The sequence below is a fragment of the Podarcis melisellensis genome, assembly GCF_964234715.1.
Source record: "Podarcis melisellensis genome assembly, chromosome: 13".
In the NCBI taxonomy this organism is placed as follows: Eukaryota; Metazoa; Chordata; class Lepidosauria; order Squamata; family Lacertidae; genus Podarcis; species Podarcis melisellensis.
Window position 1 is genome coordinate 19,175,111 of NC_138545.1, and position 23,320 is coordinate 19,198,430.

At 47.3% G+C, this 23,320-nt stretch overlaps 1 protein-coding gene across 1 annotated transcript in view; it reads right to left on the reverse strand.

Moving 5' to 3' along the window:
• The window catches only part of CACNG7 (calcium voltage-gated channel auxiliary subunit gamma 7), a 40,862-nt gene that overhangs the window by 12,386 nt on the left and 5,156 nt on the right, over positions 1-23,320 (reverse strand). The window contains exons 3-5 of the mRNA XM_081886076.1: positions 12,631-12,870; positions 9,925-10,029; positions 304-444 (exon numbers count right to left, since the gene is read on the reverse strand). Coding sequence (XP_081742202.1) covers positions 304-444; positions 9,925-10,029; positions 12,631-12,826 — 442 coding nt within the window. The 5' untranslated portion in view covers positions 12,827-12,870. The remainder of the gene's footprint in view (positions 1-303; positions 445-9,924; positions 10,030-12,630; positions 12,871-23,320) is intronic.

Sequence of the window (23,320 nt, forward strand, 5' to 3'; positions counted from 1 at the left end):
ATCCTTGCCTGTGCTTTTCCTTCCTATCTGCCTAGGACTATGGACCTCCTCTGTGCTTGGGCCATCACCCGTGTTGAAAATCCCCACAGAACAAGGTTGTGAAAGGCTACTCTGTGGCTTGTCAATTCTTAACAGAAGCCACCACCCCACTACAAGGGTTATAGTCCCCCTGTTGCCGTGACCTATCCCTGCTCCACTCTGAAGACTACCACACAGGATTTATTTAGCTATCCCAAATGTCATGGTTAGCACACAGATTCCAGGAATAAATTGCCCTCTGATGAATGTTCCCCCACACCTCACCAGAGAGGATGAAGAAGATTCCTGAAACGAAAGCCAGGATGGTCCTCTGGGGGCGGATATGTCCGATGTTGCTAATGACAAATGCTGTGAAGACGAGAAAGAGGCTGACCATAGGGAAAGGGGTGGCTGTGCGGATGGTCTCTGCCAAGAGAAAGAGAGAAAGAGAAGAGTCAGATTTTCTAAGTTAAATTTGAGTCGATCCTCTTCACCAAAGCTCAGTCCTAGAACCAGGTTTGAATGCTCAGATTTCTGACACGTGAAGCAGTCGTATTCCTGGGAGAGCCCCCTGAGCACGCACAGATATATTCCCCCTACTTCCTGAGTAACCACAGGCTGCATGCATTCCTTTAGGAGTAAAAAAGGCTGGGGCTTCTAGATGGGCTTAAACTGGAACTCTTTCTTTTAGAAATGACCCCACAGTACACACATCAAGTTTCAGTGAGTTGGATGCAAAATCATGCCTGGTTCTCTGCAAACTCTATTTATTTAAACTGAGATTCCTAACAAAGCTCTTTTTCTAGAATTTGGTCTTACAGACATCACAGATGAATACTCCACGCATAAAATAATTCACATCTGAATGTGGCAAGCAAATGTAGTAAAATTTCCAAAGTAATTTCAGGATTGAGCTTTGATTAAATGGAAGCGGGGAGTAAAAGGAGGGGAGCAGATGATAACATGTGTGACTGAAATGTTTGAGGCAGAGCTGGCTCAAGACATTTTGCTGCCTGAGGCAACAGTGCAAAGTACCCCTGAACATGTACAAAGGCTACAGACACACTGTACAACTAAAGCATGGCAACTCTCGTTTGTTAAGGGTGCTGGAAATTGCAATTCTGTGAGGAGTAAACTACCATTCCTAGGATTATTTGAGGGGGGCATTGTTCTTTAAATGTATGGTGTGTGCACATCCAAAATTGATTTAAAGGGACATTTTATTTCAGATCAGTAGGTAGAGCAAAAAAACACACCATACTGCTATGCTATGCCACCTGCCATCTCTTCCTATAGGACCATATATGTGGCTTCCCAGAATTAAAAGAACTGAGCCAGGGGCAGAGGTAAACATCTGCTATGACATTCAGTAAAGTGGGTCCTGGATCTGCAAAGGTTGAAGAAACATTGAAACATACAAAAAGTATGTAAACCGTAATACATGCACCATAATAATGGTCCATTTAAAACACTCAAGTAAGCTTACAAGTGCTACACGAGATGCATGTCCACCACGTATCAAAACATCTCTTTGCCCTTACATTCAAGAGTCCTTATCTTTAGACACAAACACACCTATTTGATGTACAAATGTGCATGGGTGATAAAACTAAACCCCTTGTATCTCAGTTGTTTCCCAAGCACATGGAACATTTCCACATACAGGTGAATTCTTATTTGCATGCAGATGGTCCACACGACAAAACAACACAGTCCATCGGATAAATGCTTGCACCAATACATTCTGGAACCAATCCAAAGTGTTCTTTTCATTTTTGAATATGATCTTAGGTCAACCTTAGTCTATCCTATTTGTCAGGCCCTCTTCCCAAACCCACAAATTTGACTTTGGTATACAACATGAAGTATACCTTTTCACACAAAAAAATTGAGTTTTCCAGAACATGAGATTCAATTACCCCAAAGTTGCCTTTCTAAAAGTCTCTTTAAACTGCGTGTCAACTGCGATTCCTGATAAGGTGATTCCTGTTTCTGTTAAAAGGGCATGAATCCCATTTGTATTTGGCAACTGTGAACACTAAAGCATCTAACCTTGATGGCTCAGAACTCAAGCTAAGGGCTCCACCCTTTTTGGACAATGTCAAGTTATTAAAAAAAAATTAAGAGTGCCACTGAATATGTGCAGAGTTGATTGCCCTCCACTCTGTGTAACAGCAGCTTACTACTAGTCATTTCTGGAACTACAAGGTTCACTTCTAAACAATAAGACACCTCTCTTGGCTGGAACTGAGGCCTAGTCTGCACATGCCGCAGATCTGAGGAGGTTGAATTATGAGGTGGTAAATGTGCAGTAGCATTTCAGACTTCAGCTGAATGCATCACATTTTTTAATACTTCCTCGGTTTCTTCATTTGTAAAGCCCTCCCTGTAAGTTAAAGAAACAACCACAACTATAATTAGGGAGGTTCTGGCCTAGCCTGCTCCCCGCTGTGTTGGTTTGTGCATGTTGGAAGATTTCTTCTGCTAGGGGAGAATTGAAAATGCAACACCCTTCCTCACAGCTCAGTTGTAGAGCTGGAAACTCTTAATACCAACATTGTGGGTTTGAGCCCCATGTTGGGTGAAAGATTCCTGCATTTCCTGGGAGGCTGGACTAGATGACTGTCATGGCCCCTTCCAAGTCTACAATTCGATGATTCTTCCACCTTTTTCTAGGTCCCCTCTACACCTCCGAAAGAATGGATCGTGGCAGGGTGTTGAATGCCAGAGGTGGTAGAGTGGACTGTGGGGAGGAGATAGTTCTCCGTGTAAATACTCCCTGCAAGTAGAAAACTATATACTGTCGGGGTGCTGCTACTGGCTACTGACAGCTTGCCTAATGAAGCAGAGAAACAGAGAAAAAGCGAACTTTTCAGTTCCTTTTTATTATTAGAATTACCAGGACAAAATTCCATCCACACCGTTCATTATCCGGTGTTGCCTCGAGTGAAGCTCCACTTCCTCTTCTCTTTACTTCATCAGACTCCTCCTCCCTCCTATGGCAGCTGTCAAGTGCCACCCACCTCTGAGCCCTCTTCTCTGCCATTCTCAATGAACACCTGGTTTGGGGTGATAGAACAGGTTCTGGGGTACTCTCCAGCGACAGCTTGTGTCAGCCAGCCACTGCTCAGGCTCTGCCTGTTCTGTGCTACCTGGTTCTTGCTCCTCATCTTCCATTATTTCCCAACTTCTTCCTTCTTCTGGGTTGTGACCTGTGTCAAACCACTCTTCTAGATCTATACTATCAGCCCCTTCCTCCTCTCTGGAAGGCTCCTGGGCAGACTGTCTCCACCATTCCTCTTCATCTGCCCAGTCCCTGACATATACATATGCTAGAAAAATTCCAGACTTATCCACTCGACTTTTTTCTACTCACAGAGAGGTTTTTAAATAATAAAAAGTAGAGCATTGAAAAGTGTGATTCCCCCACGCAGCTGAAGTAGTATAACGCATTCTGCAATCTCCTCCCCATCTTTAACTAATAAGTGTGTTCACCCAGTTAGCATTAAGGCAGATGCAACTAAAAAACAGCCCTCCTAGGGGCTAGGGTAGCCAACGTTATGTTCTCCAGATGTTTTGGACTACATAATCCCTGGTTCTGAGCTATACTGGCCAGAGCTGATCAAAATTAAGATCCCACAGCATCTGGAGGGCACCATATTGCCTATTCCTGATCTAGGAAGAGGACACATGCTATATGATTCCAGGAGAGAGAGAAGGGGTAAGGTGAAGATCACTCCAGAGTTTGCTCCAGCTGCCTATTCACTGGGTCATCAGTCATCAACTGCCCAGTGGGAAGAAGAGAGAGGGACTCAGGCAAAGACCATCTCAGAGCTTCCAGTGGTGGCTGGAACCCATTGCTACTGGTAGGGTGGGAGGCAGGGAGTCCAACAGTAGGTGGCGCCAGAGCGATGACAGACAGAGCTGCCCGCTGGACTGGTTGTCAGTAAAAAGGCAGGTAGGTAGTATAGGGCCTGGCTGAGGGCAAACTGAGGTTGGTGGGGCAGTGCCTTATGGACCAGCCTCCATGGACCTCCTCCAGTGGAACTCTCTGCTTGCCGCCATTTTACCACAAACTGGGAAGGGTCCCGAATGCTTTGTTTAAGTTGCTGCTGTTTGCCGTGGTTTCTTTAAAACATAGCTTAATGTTTCTTGCATGCCACCTTGGGAAATAAATTGTTCAAATAAATATAAAGCCTGATGCTGTCCCCGTTCCACCTCATTAGCTTTCGCTTGGCAACGGCAATAAAACTTGGCGCACGATGATTATGTCATCCCATGCAGTTTAGATTGCCAGGTGTTAAAGCACAGAAGGGAAGAGTGAGGTACGGAGGTGGTGAATTTGGCTGGAAATGGAATATTGCTTGTGTGACATCACCATTAATGACGAGCTGCAGAAATCTTCTCGCTGCTGCTCTGGAAATTCAAAATATTTTTCCAGTTGAGATTATAAGAGCCTAACTATTCCTTCTTTCGTCCAGCAGGGGGCAATGATATTCTCTCTCTCTCTCTCTCTCTCTCTCTGAATCAAACACACACACACAATTATCTCAGTTCTGTTTTCAAGATTAAGTGTTTAGTAACTGCATGAAATAAATTTGGTACTCCGGGAGGGAAACTTGAGAAGTTATGTCATAATCAGAACAGAATTGTTGTCAACTGACCAGAAAAGCAAGCTGTGCTCTTGTGCCTTTTGAAAGTAGATTGATTTTGCAAGAGAGCAGCAGCAGGTGAGGCTTTTCATAGGATGGAGATCAATGGTAGCTCCTCTGCTAATACCTGCTGCACGTCAGTTCACTTGTTCAGAGCACTGGGACTGGCTGAAATGTTGGCAACCTTGAAACCAAGCTATTGCTAGAAGCAGGGTTTTCTTTTCAGGTAACCTGGCCTCTCCAGCTCCCACCGCAAAGGCCCTGCTTGTTAGCCTTAGCAGTCAGTTTGCTAGCTTTATTGCCTATGTTGATTCTTCATAGCCAAGGCACACAGCACAGTTGTCAAGGCCAACTAAATAGTTTCAGGGCAGAGCTGTGGTGGTAGCTTCCACTCCTCTCCTCAGCTTAAAGCAGTAGTGAAACCCACCCTCCCCCAAATGAAAATGGGGGCAGGTACACAAGGGGCAAATTTGGGGTGTGTGTGCGAGAGAGAGAGAGCTCTGTGCCACATGTAAGAATTTTCTAAAAGAGAAACAATGCAATATTTTCTGCTAATGCTCCCATCATAGCCATCTTTTCTCTGAAGCTCCCAGTACAGGGTGGCCAAAATAGAAGGTTTGCTTAGAATTTCAATGTGAACCTCCCCAATTTGCACTTTCCAGAAAAATATATGAACCGAAAAGCAGTTATCCTTCAAAATTCACACATCTCCTGAATTTTGTGATGCGGTTCTCCAACCAAATAATGTGTACAAAAATGTGTGTATTGGGGGGAAATGTGCATTAAAATGCATATATTAGTATATAGCATGTATTATATTGGGGAAAACTACCGTATTTTTCGCTCTATAATACGTACAAGACCATAAGACACACCTAGTTTTTGGAGGAGGAAAACAAGGAAAAAAATATTCTGAATCTCAGAAGCCAGAACAAGAGGGATCGCTGCACAGTGAAAGCAGCAATCCCTCTTGCTGTTTTGGCTTCTGGGATAGCTGTGCAGCCTGCATTCGCTCCATAAGACATACACACATTTCCCCTTACTTTTTAGGAGGGGAAAAGTGAGTCTTATAGAGCAAAAAATACGGTACTTTCAATAATGTGTATATCACGCAAAATTGCATACAGAAATGTGTCTATTGGGAGAAATTTGCACTAAAATGCAGACAGATTTTCATGGAGACTTTGAAAGCATACATTGCAAACTGATGCAGTAATTTGGAGAACAGAACTGAAGACTGGAGAAACAAGACGTGGAAAGAAACCGAGTTGGCAGGTTCCTCCATCCTTAGTACTGTGAATGTGACAGTTGTACAGAAAAGGGAATTTCAGCAGGTGGAACTGGCGTGCCAAGATCCACCTGTGGAAATTTCCTCTTTTACACAACTGTTAAACACTCAGGAGCCCTGCCTGGTTTATTCACCTGGTCGGCTTAGCTCCTATTGATTTTGAGGGAGCTAAAAATCTTCCCTACCCCAGTTCTGTCACCATTGGACAGACATGAGCCCACAGGGAACTGCTCTCTCGCTCTCTCTCTCTGCTGGAAATAAAGAAAGAGCGCTGTTCTGTCTGTGGAAAGTGCCTTTCCTTAAAGTAGCCATAAGGGTCCTGCAGTGGCAGTGGGAAGGAGGGTTACTTGACCAGGGAGAGTGCTGCTCCCTCTAGTCCCCCCCCCCATTTATGCCTCAAAGACTTAAGACTGTCTTCATCAACACTGTGCTCTTCAGATGTTTTGGACTACAACTCCCATCAGCCCCTAAGCTGTGGTGGCTAGGGCTTATGGGAGTTGTGGTCCAAAACATGTAACGGGCACTAGACTGGCAAAGTTTGACCTAGGTGGAGAAGCATTGTGTCAAGCCCACCTGAAATGTCAGGTGCCACACAGACAGTCCCAAGCAAATATATGTGTTTTGCTGCATGAATGGTGAACTACACCATCCTTGAGCAATTTTGGTTGTCCAAGCTGCAGGTAACCAACGCCCAAACTGCTCTACTTGTTGAATAAGTGGGTATTTCCCAAACTGTGGTGCATGAACCACCAGCTTTATTCAGGTATGTACAGAATTCAAATTACAGATTTCAAATTATAATACAGTGCAAATGTAAAAAATAAAAGATGCAATAAAAATACAATCGTATAGCTTCTAGCACATTAGAATTGCCACAGCAGGTAGAAAAATCATGAGATGGGCTGCCAAGACTGCAATTTTCAAGTGAGGGCAGGTAGTTTGGGAATCACAGGGATATTTCCTTGTAACTAGGCCTGGGATCTTATGGTAAAGGGTAGGTCAAAAATCAAATTAATTAATTGTTGTTTTTAAATAACAGATAAGTGGATTTCTGCTGCAAAGGTGCCCTTCGGTCCTCACTCTTAAAACCAAGTTACCGTATTTTTTGCTCTATAAGACTCACTTTTTCCCTCCTAAAAAGTAAGGGGAAATGTGTGTGCATCTTATGGAGCGAATGCAGGCTGCACAGCTATCCCAGAAGCCAGAACAGCAAGAGGGATCACTGCTTTTGCTGTGCAGCGATCCCTCTTGTTGTTCTGGCTTCTGAGATTCAGAATTTTTTCTTTTTCTTGTTTTCCTCCTCCAAAAACTAGGTGCGTCTTATGGTCTGGTGCGTCTTATAGAGCGAAAAATACGGTGAGCGTCCACAGCATGTTGGATGTTTGAGGGGAGAAAGCTGCGGCAGTGCCAGCCAGCTTTTGTGGGGAAGAGCCATGGTAGGCCTTCCGCAGGCTCCCATAGGAGTGGGCAGCTAATGCTCCCTTTGGAAGGCAGTTCTGCTGAAACTGGCAAGTCTCACCTGCAAGTCAAGAAAGAGTAGAACTGGGGTGTGAGAAGAGTTTGTGTTATGTGTCCTTCCACAGCCTTTCAAAAACTAGTCATTGTAATGGAACAGGGCCACCAGGGGGCGCCCCAATAGCTACAGCTACATCCAGCCTGCACCTTAGAATGGAGTATAATAATAATAATAATAATAATAATAATAATAATAATAATAATAATAGGTTCACTTGCACAAGATGCAGTGATGGCCATCAGTGTGGCTGGCTTTAAAAGAGGATTAGACAAAAATTGACTACTAACAACGGCTCCTAGCCATTATGGCTACATTCTGCCTCCACTGTCTGGGGCAGTTTGCCTCTGAATACCAGTTGCCACAAATTGCAGGCAAGGAAAACTGCTGTTGCACTCCTGCCCTGTGAGAACAGGAAGAATTTCTAGCAGCTTTGTTGCGTCAAAATAGTAGTAGTAGTAGTAGTAATAATAATAATAATAATAATAATAATAATAATAATAATAATAATTTATTATTTGTACCCCGCCCATCTGGCTGGGTTTCCCCAGCCACTCTGGGCGGCTTCCAACAAAGATGAAAGATACACTGAAATGTCACATATTAAAAACTTCCCTGAACAGGCCTGCCGTCAGATGTCTTCTGAATGTCAGGTAGTTGTTTATCGCTTTGACATCTGATGGGAGGGCGTTCCACAGGGTGGGCGCCACTACCGAGAAGGCCCTCTGCCTGGTTCCCTGTAACTTAGCCTCTCGCAGTGAGGGAACCGCCAGAAGGCCCTCGGAGCTGGACCTCAGTGTCCGGGCAGAACGATGGGGGAGGAGACGCTCCTTCAGATATACTGGACCGAGGCCGTTTAGGGCTTTAATAGCATTCCTAAATGGACTTTGCCCCCCAAATACACATTTCTAAATGTATTTTCTGTCAAAATAGGCAGTCATGGATGTATTCTCTTGTCAAAACCACACACTTTAAAATGGATTGAGATACAGTTTTTAGGCAAGAGCTGTACCACCGTAACATTTGGATGAAGGTGACATGCAGTGGATAGCAACAGTCTGATCCTCACCTTAGTCTGGGAAGTGTGGATCAGTTCAGTTTGTATTGGAATTCCCAAGGACTGAGCTCCTCAAGGAGCCCTAATCCTTTCTTAGAGAGCAGTGGGATATAAATCCATACGCTTTGCAGAGTTGGAGTTGAACAGCTTGTTAACCTTTCGCTGGCATGAGTGGCTGGCCCTGTCATTCTTCAAGGGCTCAAATCCTGCTCCATGTCGCTAGAAGTTAAATCTCTGAGCAGGTGGGTGGGCGCATAGCCTCTCTGCAGTGCATGTAGGCAAATGCCTGAACATGAGCGCAAACTGTGGCTGCCGAGGGGTATTTTGAACTGCTGCTGACATATTGGGCCCGGCCATTACGTGTGCTTGTTTTGTTCAAATGGACAACCATCCTCTTGGCTTTTAAGCCAGCCAAGGGCAAGCTGAACAGCAGAGAACACCAACCTTTTGGAGTCCATGGGCCCATGCGCAAGTCTGAGAAGCTCTTGTGGGCAACACACACAGAGCAACGAAGAACATGCCACAACCTATCCTGTTGGCTATAACCGAATGCTTCTTGCCCATCTAATCTCAGCAAGGGGAGGGGAATCTGTGGTCACCAGAGGAGACCTCTGTGAGCACCCTCAGGCACCATGCTGGCAACCCCTGTATACAAGATAAAGTCAGGTGAAGGGTGCCTACAACCCTGCGCCATTATGGAGGTGGCCAAACAAACATTTCTCATTTTAATCCAGTGTTTTTCAACCTGTGGGTCCCCAGATGTTGTTGGACTACAACTCCCATCATGCCTAGCCAGCATGACCAGTGGCCAGGGATGATGGGAGCTGTAGTCCAACAACACATGAGGACCCACAGGTTGAGAACCGCTGTAAATCTGTGAAATGTGCATGGGGGGGGTCGCAGATGTGGTGGGTGGGATGGGAAGAAACAAATAAAGGCCAAAGACGAGGGGTAGGCATTCACTCTCCCTTTTCCCCAAGGCGGGCACCCCACCTTGGTTCATGGGTGGGCCGGCCCTGGGGATTTAACCATTTCCCCGCCAGCTGGGACCCTGGTCTGGAGCAGGGCCTTCATGCCTGTTATTTAGTTGAAGTAAGCCATTCATCCTATTGCTACAAGTGGGGTTAACATCATGTCTAGGTTCATAGCCACACCATACATTTAAAGCACATGGCTTCCCCGAAGGAATTCTGGGAACTATAGTTTGCTAAGGGTGCTGGGAATTATAGCTCTGTAGTAGAAACTACAGTTCTCAGGATTCTTTGGGGGAAGCCATGAGTGTTGCAATGGTAGAAATATGCTTTAAATGTGTAGATGTGACTGAGTTCGACCTTCAGAGAGCCCCTCTTAGCTTTCTTTTTCTCAATGCCCAACAAACAGAAGCATATTGACTTACTAAGTATGTTTTCTGTGTTCTCCGTTACGAGGGGGCCTTCAGGGTCAGGGTCAGGCCTGGGCTCTAGGAAGTACTCGGAAGCAACACAGCTGCCCTTTTTCTGACCTGCGGAAGAAGAAAACACATCACATTCATGGTGTCAAGAGCTTCTGGGAAGGGGCCAAAGGTGGGAACCTCATACAGGTCCAAGGGGTGGAAAGGACTGTATGTCACTGAGGTAGGTCTGGCCAAGTGAGAGGACCAGCAGGGCCAGCCCTACTATTAGGCAGAGTGAGGCAGGTGCCTTGGACGGTAGATGTTGTGAGGAGCAGGAGGCAGTGGCAATTCCCTATGGCCATTCCTATCCCCTGGAGCTGAAGCCCCAGCAGCAGTGGTGTTTCCTTGTTGCTAGTCTGGTTTGAGGAGGGTCTGGTTGCCTGCACCTCTCACCCATTCAGCTTCTTTCACAGACAGCACTGGTGCGAAAGGCCTTGCACGAAGTGAGCACCAGAGCACAAGGCCCATCTAGTCCAACATGTCAGCTTCTTCCAATGGGCCACAGAGAGCCTTGCACCAAGTGGGCACCAGAGCACATGCTGTTCTTACCAGATGCCTGAGGAAAACCCACAAACAGGACCTGAGCACAAGAGCCCACTTGCTATTCCTCCAGCAACGGGTATAGAGAAGCATGCTGCCTCTGGTAGGGAACATGGCCACTGTGGCAACGAGCCACTGACAGCACACAACTCAACTCAGGCCGCATATTTCAGTGGGCAGAGCATGTTGCTCTGCTGACTTGATGCATGCCAGTGCTGCCACACTGCAGGTTTTATTCGAGTGGGTAGCAAAGCAGGGGCTAGGAAGCAAGGCCGCCCAGTGGCATAGCATGGGGGGTGCAGGGGGGCCGGCTGCACCGGGCACAACATCTGGGGGGGCGCGCTCGCACTCGCAGCTCTCTGCCCCTACCTGGCTCACTCACTCTCTCTCACTGCAGTGCTGGCTGTGTGAATCCGATCCGAGCCGCTGGGTCGCCGCCCACTGTGGAGGGGGTGGGTGCCAGGCGTGTGGTGCGGTGTGGAGAGAGAGTGAGGGACTATCTGGGGGAGGGACAGTGCAGCGGCCGCCCAGCGCAGCGCTGAGCGCGGGAGAAAACCACAGCAGACCAGGCAGCAGCAAGAAGAAGCTGGCAACGGCGGCAGGTTAGGGGTTAGGGGGCGCAAATTACTTGCCTTGCCCTGGGTTAGGGGGCGCAAATTACTTGCCTTGCCCTGGGTTAGGGGGCGCAAATTACTTGCCTTGCCCCGGGTGCTGACAACCCACGCTACGCCACTGAGGCCACCCCAGGACATTTTGCTGCCTGAGGTGGACAAGATCTGCTCCCCTCCCCAATATTCCATCCATAGAAACCTCCTGAGCTGTTGACTCTTGCTTCAAGTTGGGAAAGTTATCTTCTGCCACACAAGAGGGCAGCTGACTAGCTTAGGGAACGTGCAGCTGGCCATGTGGCGCACACAATTTGCCATCGAGGCTACCTCCAAGGCACCTGAAGCTTTAGTCAGCTGCCTCACTCTGCCCAATGGCAGATAGAGCAAGCAGCAGCAAGGTGGTATTATTATTATTTATTTCATTTGTGGGGGTGAGTTCCATAGTTTAACCACGCGCTTCATGAAGAGGCAGGACATTTGCATTAGGGATTTGAGGAATGGGGAAATGAGAGGTAGAGAAGTTCACACAGGGCCTACATGGATGCTCTTGCATGGGGAAAGTGACCACAGAAAGAAGTTTCAGAGGTGAACAGGTAGGATGGGGGGATTATAGAAAAAGAAGGCCAAGAATGTATATTGCAGCTGTGTGGGTGAGCGATGAAACACACATTATAATTTGAAGTAACCAACCAAAGTACAGTGGTACCTCGGGTTACAGACGTTTCAGGTTACAGACTCCGCTAACCCAGAAATAGTACCTCGGGTTAAGAACTTTGCTTCAGGATGAGAACAGAAATCGCACAGTGGCGGCGCAGTGGCAGCGGGAGGCCCCATTAGCTAAAGTGGTTCTTCGGGTTAAGAACAGTTTCAGGTTAAGAATGGACCTCCGGAACGAATTAAGTTCTTAACCCGAGGTACCAGTGTACAGGATTCAGGTCTTGTGGTTTTAAACTAAAGGAAGTAGGCTAAACTCTCACTCTGAAGGCAGTTCTGAACCTACAGAATTCTTCCACATTTTGAGGTACACGCTGCCACTATTAATGCCATTGTATCTTGAGTGGTAGATTAAGATTCAGTGGGCAGTTTGATCTCAAACATTAGTTTCAGGAATGAGGTTCCTGAATGATGGCTGTTCAAATCACCTTTTTGAAAACTGAGCTGCTCTTCTGCTCCTCGGAAGAGTTTTGCTCTTCTATTAACAACCAGCAGTCAGATTGTGTCCAGCAACCTAAGCTTTGCAAGAGTTCAGCTGCAAGTACATGTAGACTTGCAGGCAAACAGAGAAAAACCCAGATGTGTCGTTGTTTTTAATGCCCCAATGCATGGCCTTACAACTCATTTCCCTCTCCTGATCACCTTCCTCAATTAGATGAAAACACAAATTATGGAAGCAGAGGAGGCCATGCAAGCCTGATGAAGCAGTTTAGATCTGGCCTAGTGACGCCATCATTTGTAACTGGAGTCTCCAGGTGTGACACGAGGCAATTTTGAGAGGGGAAACTTGACTTTTCAAGGCTCTTACCGGCAAAGAAACAGACCCTCCAGAGCCCAGCGTGCAGTGCCATGACTATCTCGGTGGTCTGGTTCTGCGGAAACACAATTCCTTCCTCCATGAACAGCCAGTAGTCAGTACTGACGGCGATGCCCACCAGGAGCAGTCCACACGCTCCGAAAACACTAGACAGCAGGGTCAGGGCGCGGCTGCTGCAGTTACTCATCCTAGGTGACAGGGGGAGCCACTGGCCAAATGCAGCGCAAGGACCTGGAAGAGGAATTGATAACAATCAGCTAGAAAAACCAGATATTCACACAAATCACACACAGACACCCCGCCCAAAAGCTATACTCACATTAAATTTGAGCTTTTCCTAGTCAAACCAATGGGTTCTCAGAGGCCCCAATAGTTACTGGCTCCCATATTCTTCCTCTTTAACCACAATATTTTTATTTTCACCAAGAGAACATGGCGGCTGGCTCTAAGCACCACCCTACCTCACTAAAACCTCCCAAAGAGTCCAAGAGGTCTTGGCTACAAGACCTTTCACCTTCTAACTCAGGAGTGAGGAACCTCCAGCCTCCGGGCTAAACTAGGCCTGCCAATCTGGCCTGCAGAAGCCGTTTTTGGCCAGCCACGCCCATCTGTCACTCATATGATGTTAAATGGCCACCTACCTTTTACCATATAGCATCAGGTGCAGGATAGGCAAAGCCACAGCTGCCAAGGAGCCACCAGCAGGGCACAAGGGCATTGGGTCTTGCTTTTGGTGCAAGATGCAAGCCCTGCTGCTTTGGGGGATGAGGATTGGTTCTACTTGCCTGCCTATCAAAAGTGAGCCCATGGAGGGTTGGACACCTTTTTAATCCAGCCCACAGGGCAAAAGTAGTTCTCTGCTTTTGCTCTGACCCAGTAGATTTTTTAAACATAAAAATAAATCCATATCCTGCCCATTCTTCCAGAGGATGACTCAGGGCAACAAATACTTCTGTGATTTATAAAATTACAGTTAAAAACAAAATAAAAACATATCAAAGGCATTTAAAGACAGTTGGAAGCTTTTAAAGATAACAGAACAAAACATCTAAAACAAATTTAAGAACCAAATCAGGTGACTAGATAGCGCCAATGAAATAGAAAAGATTTCAGCAGGCACCTGCCGGATTTTAAACTTCCACTCTACATGACAACCCTGAGAGGCCTTCTAATGACTGTCTCCTAGCTTTCATACTCTGATGAGGAACCCCTTCATGACTGCCCTCAAATCCCAGAACACTGCAGAAGATTCTGGAGCAGTATTCTGTTTGTGTAGGGTGTCACCCAGGTCTGCTGGGCTTACCTATTACAAGGACTGAGAGGGTGTCCAAGAATACTCCCACAATGACCCTGAATAACACTACTCCTGGTGCCCTAGAATTTGCCCACAATATATCCTTCAGGCAGCTGGTCCACCAGATCTCACAGTAAGTTTCTAAGGAGCTCCAGATTTCCTGGAAATAGTTTGAAAACTCTTCTACCAGAAATGCTTACTTCCACCTACATATTCTCCTTAAAGGTAAATGTAAAGGGCCCCTGACAGTTAAGTCCAGTCTCAGACGACTCTGGGATTGCGGCGCTCATCTCGCTTTACAGGCCGAGGGTGCCGGCGCTTGTCCGCAGACAGTTTTTCCAGGTCATGTGGCCAGCATAACTAAGCCGCTTCTGACGCAATGGAACACCAAAACCAGAGCAGTGCATGGAAACGCTGTTTACCTTCCCACCGGAGCGGTACCTGTTTATCTACTTGCACTTTTTGGTGTGCTTTCGAACTGCTAAGTTGGCAGGAGCTGGGACTGAGCAATGGGAACTCACCCCATTGCAGGGATTCGAACTGCCGACTTTCTGATCGGCAAGACCAAAAGGCTCGGTGGTTTAGACCCCAGCGCCACCCGCATCCCTACATATTCTCCTTACTCCCCCCCCCCAAAATATGGGTTATGAAATCTCCACCACCCATCCCCTAGCTAGCCCATTAGGCCTTCTGACATAACGCAAGCAAGATTCATAGTTCTCTCCATTCCAGCATAATTCTCTAGCTCACAGTTCATGGATTTTCATTCCAACCAGTGTAGCCTTGCTTCTTCCAAGAACCATAGAATCATAGAGGTGGAAGGGACCACACAGGTCATCTAGTCCAAACCCCTGCAATGCAGGAAGGTTTTGCCCAAGGTGAAACTCAAACCAACAACCCTGAGATTAAGAGTCTCATGCTCTACCAACTGAGCTATCCCAGAGCTAATGTGAAGAAGCCAGACACTCTGGAGTCTACCGTGTCTGAGGAGCCCTCAGTAAAGTGCCTTCTGGCAGGACCTGTCCTACATTTCTGGGCGTCCTCCCTCAGGTAGGGCTGCCATCACCACTGGGCATCTGGGTCTGAGATCTGCCCTTTTAATTTCCTAGAATTTCCTGAAGCGCCAGACTTTGTTTTTTCAAGAGGAACCCAGGGCAAGTGTCAGAGGTGGACCCTTCCCAGGGTGTGGGCTCCCAAGCACTTGCCCAATCAATCCACTTCATGGTCATGATCTCACCAAGTTTTCTTTTAAAGGGTCAGGTGGCTTTCCTGCCTTCCTTGCTCTGGGCCTTCCTGCCACCTTCCCCAGAACAATCCAGCATTCCTGATCCCCAGTTTAGGAATAATAATAATAATAATAATAATAATAATAATAATAATAATAATAATTTATTTATACCCCGCCCATCTGGCTGAGTTTCCCCAGTCACTCTGGGTGGCTCCCAATCAAGTGTTAAAAACAATACAGCATTAAATATTAAAAACTTCCCTAAACTGGGCTGCCTTCAGATGTCTTTTAAAGATAGGATAGCTGCTTATTTCCTTCACATCTGAAGGGAGGGTGTTCCACAGGGTGGGCGGCATTATCGAGAAGGCCCTCTGCCTGATTCCCTATAGCTTCACTTTTTGCAGTGAGGGAACCGCCAGAAGGCCCTCGGCGCTGGATCTCAGTGTCTGGGCTGAATGATGGGGGTGGAGACACTCCTTCAGGTACATAGAGGAAAAGCTGTAGCTCAGTGGTAGAGCATATGGATCTTAGGAACAGTGAAAGTTGCCTTATCCCAATTTCTTGGACCTTCTGACCATGTTCCAAGCCCTAGCTGGAGATACTAGGGATTGCATCTGAGACCTTTCGCATGCAAAGGAGATGCTCTGCCACTGAGTTCTGGTCCCGAGTTAAGGTCCAGGGTTCAATCCCCAGCGTCTCATGGGGGAAAGACCCTTGCCTGATATGCTGGAGAGCCACTGCCAGTTGACGTGGACCAGCCTTCCCCAACCTGCCGCCCTCCAGATGTTTTGGCCTTCAGCTCCAGCCAGCGCAGCTGTGGTAGAATTCTGCTGCAGGCCAAACTAAGCTTAGATGGACTAAAGGCCTTGGCTTGGCATGAGGAGGCTACCTATGTACAAAAAAAAGCCCATTTCTTTAGAATTTTGTTGGGATTTTTAACAAAGCAAAATGCAGGATGCAAGATAGACCAGCACAGTCCTCAAAATGAATATTGCAGAATCATATTTGGTTCATGCTTGTTGCAACCACTAAAGCAGAGAACTCATCAGCAGCTCATAATGACCAAGCTCATTACAGAGATAAGAGACACTGCTGACTTTAAATGCTCTGGGTAGAGCTGATCCCAGTACACCAAAAATGATCCCATAGATTGGGAATGGTGAATTATGAGCATGTTTACTCATAAATAAGTCCTGCTGTGTTCAGTGGGGCTTGCCTCAGGTAAAGGCTTAACCCCGCAAAAAAAAAAATGGGTAAAGAATTTATATTGTAACACACTAAGAGATTTGGCTGCCACATACGGCTGAGGGAGGCATAATAGTTTTCGCTTTCCTCCTAGGAAGTCAGAAGGGTCTAGCTCAGTGGTGGGGAAACTGTGGCCCTTCAGATGTTGTTGGACTCTAATTCTAATAGACTCAAAGCACACACGACTTTCCCCAAAGAATCATGAGAACTGTAGTTTGTTAAGGGTGCTGGGAACTGTGACTCTGTTGGGGTAAACTACATGTCCCGGGATTCTTGGGGGGAAGTCATGTGCTTTTAATCTACTTTAAATGTATAATGGTTTGGTATATTGGCATGCCTTGGTTTGGTTCCAGATGGTTTCAATAAAGTGAATATCGCAATAAATCGAGTCACATCATATTTTGGGGGGTTTCCCAGTGCATATAAAAGTTATGTTAAACTATACTGTGGTCTATTAAGCCAGCCCCCCTTGGCAGCTGGGGGGGAGGGGGAGCCCCAGCCCTAGCCAGCTCCACTCCCTTGGACAGAAGAGCATTGGTGGCGGACTTCCTTCCCCTGCTGGCACCTGCACCCACGTCCTCGTGAGAAGCAATATCTGTGAAGCACAATAAAACGAGGTGTGCTTGCAGTGTGTATATGCTGCCAGAGAAGAAATGGCCTGTGAAAATGGAGGGAAGGGAGAGAGAAGGGAGTGTGTGTGGACAGGGAAGAGGAGTAATTGTAGGGCTGCCATACGTTCAGATTTTCCTGGGATTTCAAAGGCGGAATTAACATCCAGGAAGAATTTCTGAAAGACTGTGCATTGTCAATCGAAAATTGTGGTGTTTTGGCTCAACAACTTTTTGGGTGCGCTGGTTTTTACCCTTTGAAATATGACTACCCTAAGTAACTCACAAGGCTAATGTTCACATGTTGATTTGAAATGACTAGACAAACCTTTGGCTGCAAGCCTCTAGTCCAGGGCTTTCCAAACTTGGGTCTCCAGCTGTTTTTGGACTACAACTCCCATCATCCCTAGCTAGCAGGACCAGTGGTCAGGGATGATGGGAACTGTAGTCCAAAAACAGCTGGATACCCAAGTTTGGAAAGCCTTGCTCTAGTCCACCTCTAAAGCTTTATAACCACAGCAGTACACCACCATCACCCCCCAATCATTCATTCTAGTGCTTGCTTCGGGTTGTGGGGGCGGGACTTGGTGGGATACCTACAATGGGCAGAAGTTTAACTTTGCGCTGTGTGACATATATTTGTATCTTGCTTTCCTGCCCAGGAGCTCAAGGTCATGTATGTATTCCTCCCCTCCCCCCTTTTATATTTGCAACAGTCCTTTGAGGTAGGCTAAGCAAAGTTACTCTACGTCCATGTCAATAGATTATTTGGGGGGGGGGGCGCCTCGGATGGAATGCAGGGACTGCAATCCACAAACAGTGGTACCTCGGGTTACAGACGCTTCAGGTTACAGACCCTTCAGGTTACAGACTCCGCTAACCCAGAAATAGTACCTCGGGTTAAGAACTTTGCTTCAGGATGAGAACAGAAATCACGTGGCGGCAGCAGGAGGCCCCATTAGCTAAAGTGGTGCTTCTGGTTAAGAACAGTTTCAGGTTAAGAACGGACCTCTGGAACGAATTAAGTTCTCAACCCGAGGTACCACTGTACAATGAACTGCGACCTCCTCCCTCTTGCCCTCTCCTTCTGGTGCCAATCTGTGCAAGCACTCAGAGGAGAAGAGGGTGGCCATGCACCCTGGTTTACAGAGGACAGCCCTCTCTTCGATGGGCTCTATCCTGTCCAAGTCTGGATTAAGGAGAAGCAGGAGAGCCCTTGAAGTTGCCTGTCACTGGTGAGCACCTGAACAGCAGACAGAGCAGGCCACCAGGCTGCAGCCTTTCCCAACCAGTGCTGGTCCTACTCAGGAGTAGACCCGTTGAAGTCAAATTCACACTACTTACTTAGGTGCATGCGTTTTCTTCTACTCTGACCCGAACTTAGTTGAATGGATGCATCCCTGAATTTGCATCTTGACAGAAAATCAGCGTATGGAAATTTGACGCAGACCTGGCATCCTCTCTTTTTGTTGATGCGCCGCCGTTCCTCTTTTGAGCCAATGCGTGTGTAGCCTCCTCTCAAAGAGGAGAGAGCGCAAGGGGACCAGGAGGCTCCAGAGGTCAGCAGTTGGACCACTGCAGGGAGTGGGCCTTAGCAGATGCCCTGTGTTGTGACCCCTTACCCCTTACACACATGCCCCACAAAGTCTTGAGCCACGCTCTACCTTCCTATCCCCAAACACCAGTCTCTGGTTCTGGTCCTTCATGCAGATGTTTTACAAAGAGACTTGGAAACAGCAGAAACAACGTTGTACCTTCTCAGTCTCACTCTTCTTCCCACACCCTGAATTATCCATCACACCTGTGGCTGGTTTCTCTCCCCCCCCCCCACCCAATAGTTTCTAGGATTCAAGCTTGCAGTGGGTTGAACTGGCTGATGCTTTCAAACCTCTCCACCTCTATGATTTCCTGTCTGACCTGGAAGCCCTGCACCAGTTGTGCCTGATTGGGCTGTAGTGAACATAGAGAGAGCTGGATGGAACTCTGCACATGCTCAGAGACAATCTTCTTGATATATTCTGGGGCTTAGCACTGATACAGGAACGGTCTGTTCTGGGAATGTAAAGCACTGAGATCTCACCTGAAGCACTGAGCTCCCCTCATCCCTTCCTCAATTTCCTAGCCCTCAGTGCTCATAATTTCAGGCCAGTTCTCTTGATGGGTTTCTGTGGAAGGATGGGGGGGAGGAGGGAGAGCGCAAGCCTTCTCGTGCACCCCCCCCAATCCATGGAAGACTCATCTCTTCCATTGATTTATCTCTTGCAGAAGTTGATGTCATGAAACACAAAGATGACAACTGTCCTCACGTCCCAGACCGATATATGGGAGTCACATGAGAAATACATTTGGAGTAGTGGGGTGGGGGTTGAAAACATGTAGAGCAGGGGTGAGTCGCTTCAAGTACATGGTTGCTGCCCCAACCTCCAGTCTCCTCCAATTACATGGGCCTCTGGAAACCAGGGTGTCCCCCCACCCCCGTCTGCCCCACATGCACATCTTCACCATCCCCCGCCCCCGACGCCCCCAGCCATCAAGGCTTTGCTCCCTTCCGTTGCATAGTTATGGTTTTCTCCAAGATATGTTTGTGCTTTCAGAGAGTCCAGCATCATCCCCCTCACAATGGATTTTCAAGCACTTTTTTTCCCTGGCTTGTGTCTCCAGGGGTTTCTATTTATGCCCTCGACTGCATTTGTGCTGAAGAGAGGGACCAAAAAAAGACCTAAACTCTCTCTCTCTCTCTCTCTTTCTGTGTGTGTATGTGCATGTGTGTGAAGGATAGGAAAATAGTATCTGGCCTAGAATGGAGGGCCATGGGGATAGGGGCAGTCTGAATGGCAGCGAGTCTGTCATGGGGAGGGGTGGCACCAGAAAAAGGGTGGGGGGCACAGAAGGCACAAAGTATATTTTTATATAGAGAGAAATAGCATCACATGTTAACCACAAGAGTCCACAAATTGGGGGGGGGGGAGTAATGGGGGCAGTTCCTTGTTAGAGGGCCCAAATCCTTGTGGGGGGCAGATCCTTGTGGGGCACGCTCTCTGACACCCCCCATAGTTAAGGAGAGAAATAAAAATATATCCTCTCCCCCCTTTCCTCTTTAACCCCACTAAATATCAATCTCCCTGCCCTACTCCCTATGTTACAGCGCCCCCTACTGCCTGCCCACAGCATTGTTTATAGCCCCTTAGCAGTGAAGTGTCACTCCCCCCCCCCCCCCCGAGGAGAACCTTTATTCAATTCCTCCCATCTGTGATTGTTTTATTTTGGTTACAGAAGGCGGCGCAATATGGTCACCCTACTCACACACATTCCTCTTCCTGTTCCAGATCTTTATATGCATACACAACATTCAAGGGAGAAGGAGCGTGTGTGTGTGTGTGTGTGTGTGGCGGGAGAGGGGAAGAGAGAGAGTGGATGATATGTTTGTGGGAACGGAGAGGAGGAGGTTTGTAAGGACAGCCCAAGGCCCCATCTGCACTGTCCGTTTCAAGAAGTATCATACCACTTTAAACAGTCATGGCTCCCCCTCACCCCAAAGAATCCTGGGAACTGTCATCCGATAAGCTTGCTGAGAGTTGTTCCTTAGGAGAGCTTTATTTCCCCCTACAGTTTCCAGAGGGGTTGATTGTTAAGGGGAATAGGGGTGTCTCCCAACAATACTTGGCACCCTTAGCAAGCTACGGTTCCCAGAATTATTTGGAGGAAGCCATGACTGTTTAATGCGGCATGATACCACTTTCAACATACTGTGCAGATGGGGCCAAAGACAAAGCTATGGATGGGAAGCAGCTGCCGAGTCCGACCACGGCTCCATCTAGGTCGGTATTGTCTACATTGACTAGTAGCGGCTCTACAGGGTTCCATGCAAGGTCTCTTTTCCTAGCCAACCCTGGAGATACCAGGGATTGAATCTGGGGCCTTCTGCATTCAGAGCTGGTGCTTTGCCACTGAGCTATGGCCCCCCAAACAAACAGAAGATCACATGAGCAGAGAGAGGTTTAAAGACCTGGGTGAGGCTGTCACACACTGGACGTCGTTAGGCAGAGGCTGGGCAGCCACTGTAGTGTAGTGGGTAGAGTACTGAACTAGGACCTGGGAGACCAGGGTTCAAATCCCCACTTGACCGTGAAGCTCATTGGGTGACCTTGGGTTGGCCGCTATCTCTCAAGCTAACCTACCTCACAGGGTTGTTGTGAGGATGATGTGGAGAGAGAGGCAGAAGTGTGTACACCCCCTTGAGTTATTTGGAGCTATGCTGTGATATATACTAAATAACAATAATAGTAAATATGGAGGTGCTCTGCCTCTCAATTTCCTGCATCATCCAGGCGGGTTGGACCAGATAGCTTACAAATACATTTTCCAACTCTAGATTGTAAGATTATAGGATGGACAGATGGGTGGACAGGCATTTGCAAGAGAAGAAGAGGAAGGATGATTGGCAAACAGATATTTATTGCCATGATGGATGCGCAGATAGGTATTGGTGGTTGCTCTGTGGCTCAGCTTGATGACATAAGTTTTTCATGTAGTTTGTGCATAATTTACTATAAGTGGTATGTTGTTTCCCACATTGAAGTGATGCACACAATAGCAGCTTAAAATGCAGCAATGTCACTTCCCCTCCCCATTTCAAGTCGCACTTGCATGTTGCTGTACGCGCCTGAGGGTGGGAATGTCTTTACCTGATGCACTTTATGTTTCCCTGTGCCTGCAATGCGCCCCCCAAGCTCCCGTTCAGTGAAGCTGTCATCTGGCCATGGCCTGTCGTCTGCACATGTGCAATGACTGTTTCTAGCGTACACACCTCAGTTTCACCATGGCTTCCATCTTCAAATCAGATGGGAACTGGTTTGTGGGGAAATGCCTCCAACAGCTGTATTTCTCAATATAGATAGAGATTGTGGCTAATATTATGTGTACAGCGCTTCAAACACCAGCAGTGGGAGCGCACTGGAGCCAGAGTAAGTCGTAATGCGTACACAGTATCAGTCTGCAGGACAGGGCCAATTAAAAAATTAAGGGCAATATAGTTATACAAGGAAAACAGACAGGATTGTGAGAGGTGCATGAGCAAAAGACAATAACTTGGCACGAGAGGATATCCACACCAAGAAAGCGATGAGTGGAAATCTCTCCATTGAACTTGCATTCAAAGAGCTGGCCTGCAGGGTTCATCATACAATATGTCTAATGCAACTTTCCAAAATCTATTATATACTGATCCGTAAGTGCTCACTGTCACAAGTCCTGAAGTTCTCTGTACGTAAGATATTCTATTTCCATGCTCAAAACAACTCATCTGGAATAACCATTGTCCATTTTTAATAGCAATCACAAACTCCAGTTGCTCAGTAAACATGCTATGAGAGAGTATGAGACATCTACCCTTTTCACCCCCCATTTCTAAACTCAACTCATGAGTCCCAAAGGGTGGTTGAAGATACTTAAGGAGCAACAAATCTGTGCTATGTTGCCTTGAGTATGTTCTCCTAGCCTGAGTACAAACTTGCTGAGTAGCACCTACAGATCAAGAACCAATGCTGAGCAGTTGTTAAGAGTGAATGAAGCTCATAGCTATCTATAAACCCATCACCTCAGTTGGGTTTGCCGTGAAGTGCCTATAATCCAAGGCTGTGAGTTTGAGATGCACATGCTTTGCATACAGAAGGTCCTAGGTTTGATCTCAACCATTCAGTAGTATCTGGTGCTCACTGGGACTGGCAGGGTGGAAGGAAGAAGGACAAACAGTAGGTGGAGCCAGAGCACTCACAGAACCAACTCTAGTTTTGCTCCCTTCCCTTCTGAGTTCTACAAAGGGCAACAAGACCAAGGAAGAGGATGCTAATAGGCAGTGCCATGCCCTGGACTGGTTGCAAGCAGGAAGGCAGGGAGCTGGTGGGAGCTGGCTGAGGGAAATGCCCCATTTGCCCTAATGGACCAGCTTCCATTGTCTGCTGTAGCAAGTCCTGAGAACCCTGAGACCCTGGAGAGCCACTGTCCATCAGAGTAGGCAATATTGGTCACCTGGTCTGGTCTAAGGAAGCTTCCTATGATCCTACGAGTGTTGACATTTGACCCCTTTCCCTTAAGTTAGGGTGACCACCCTTTCCCCCAGTCTTGCTCCCGAGCCTTTAACAGCAGCCTGCTCCATAGAAATTTAGCTGGTGGAGCTTTTGCTGCCACATATTTCCATGGCAGGAAAAGCTTCCCGTTAACTGCAGTGGCTGGTGTCCGTTGGGGCTGGTTGGGCGGATGCAGGGAGCCTGGTCAGTAGGTGGCGCCAGAGAGCCAATGACCTGCAGA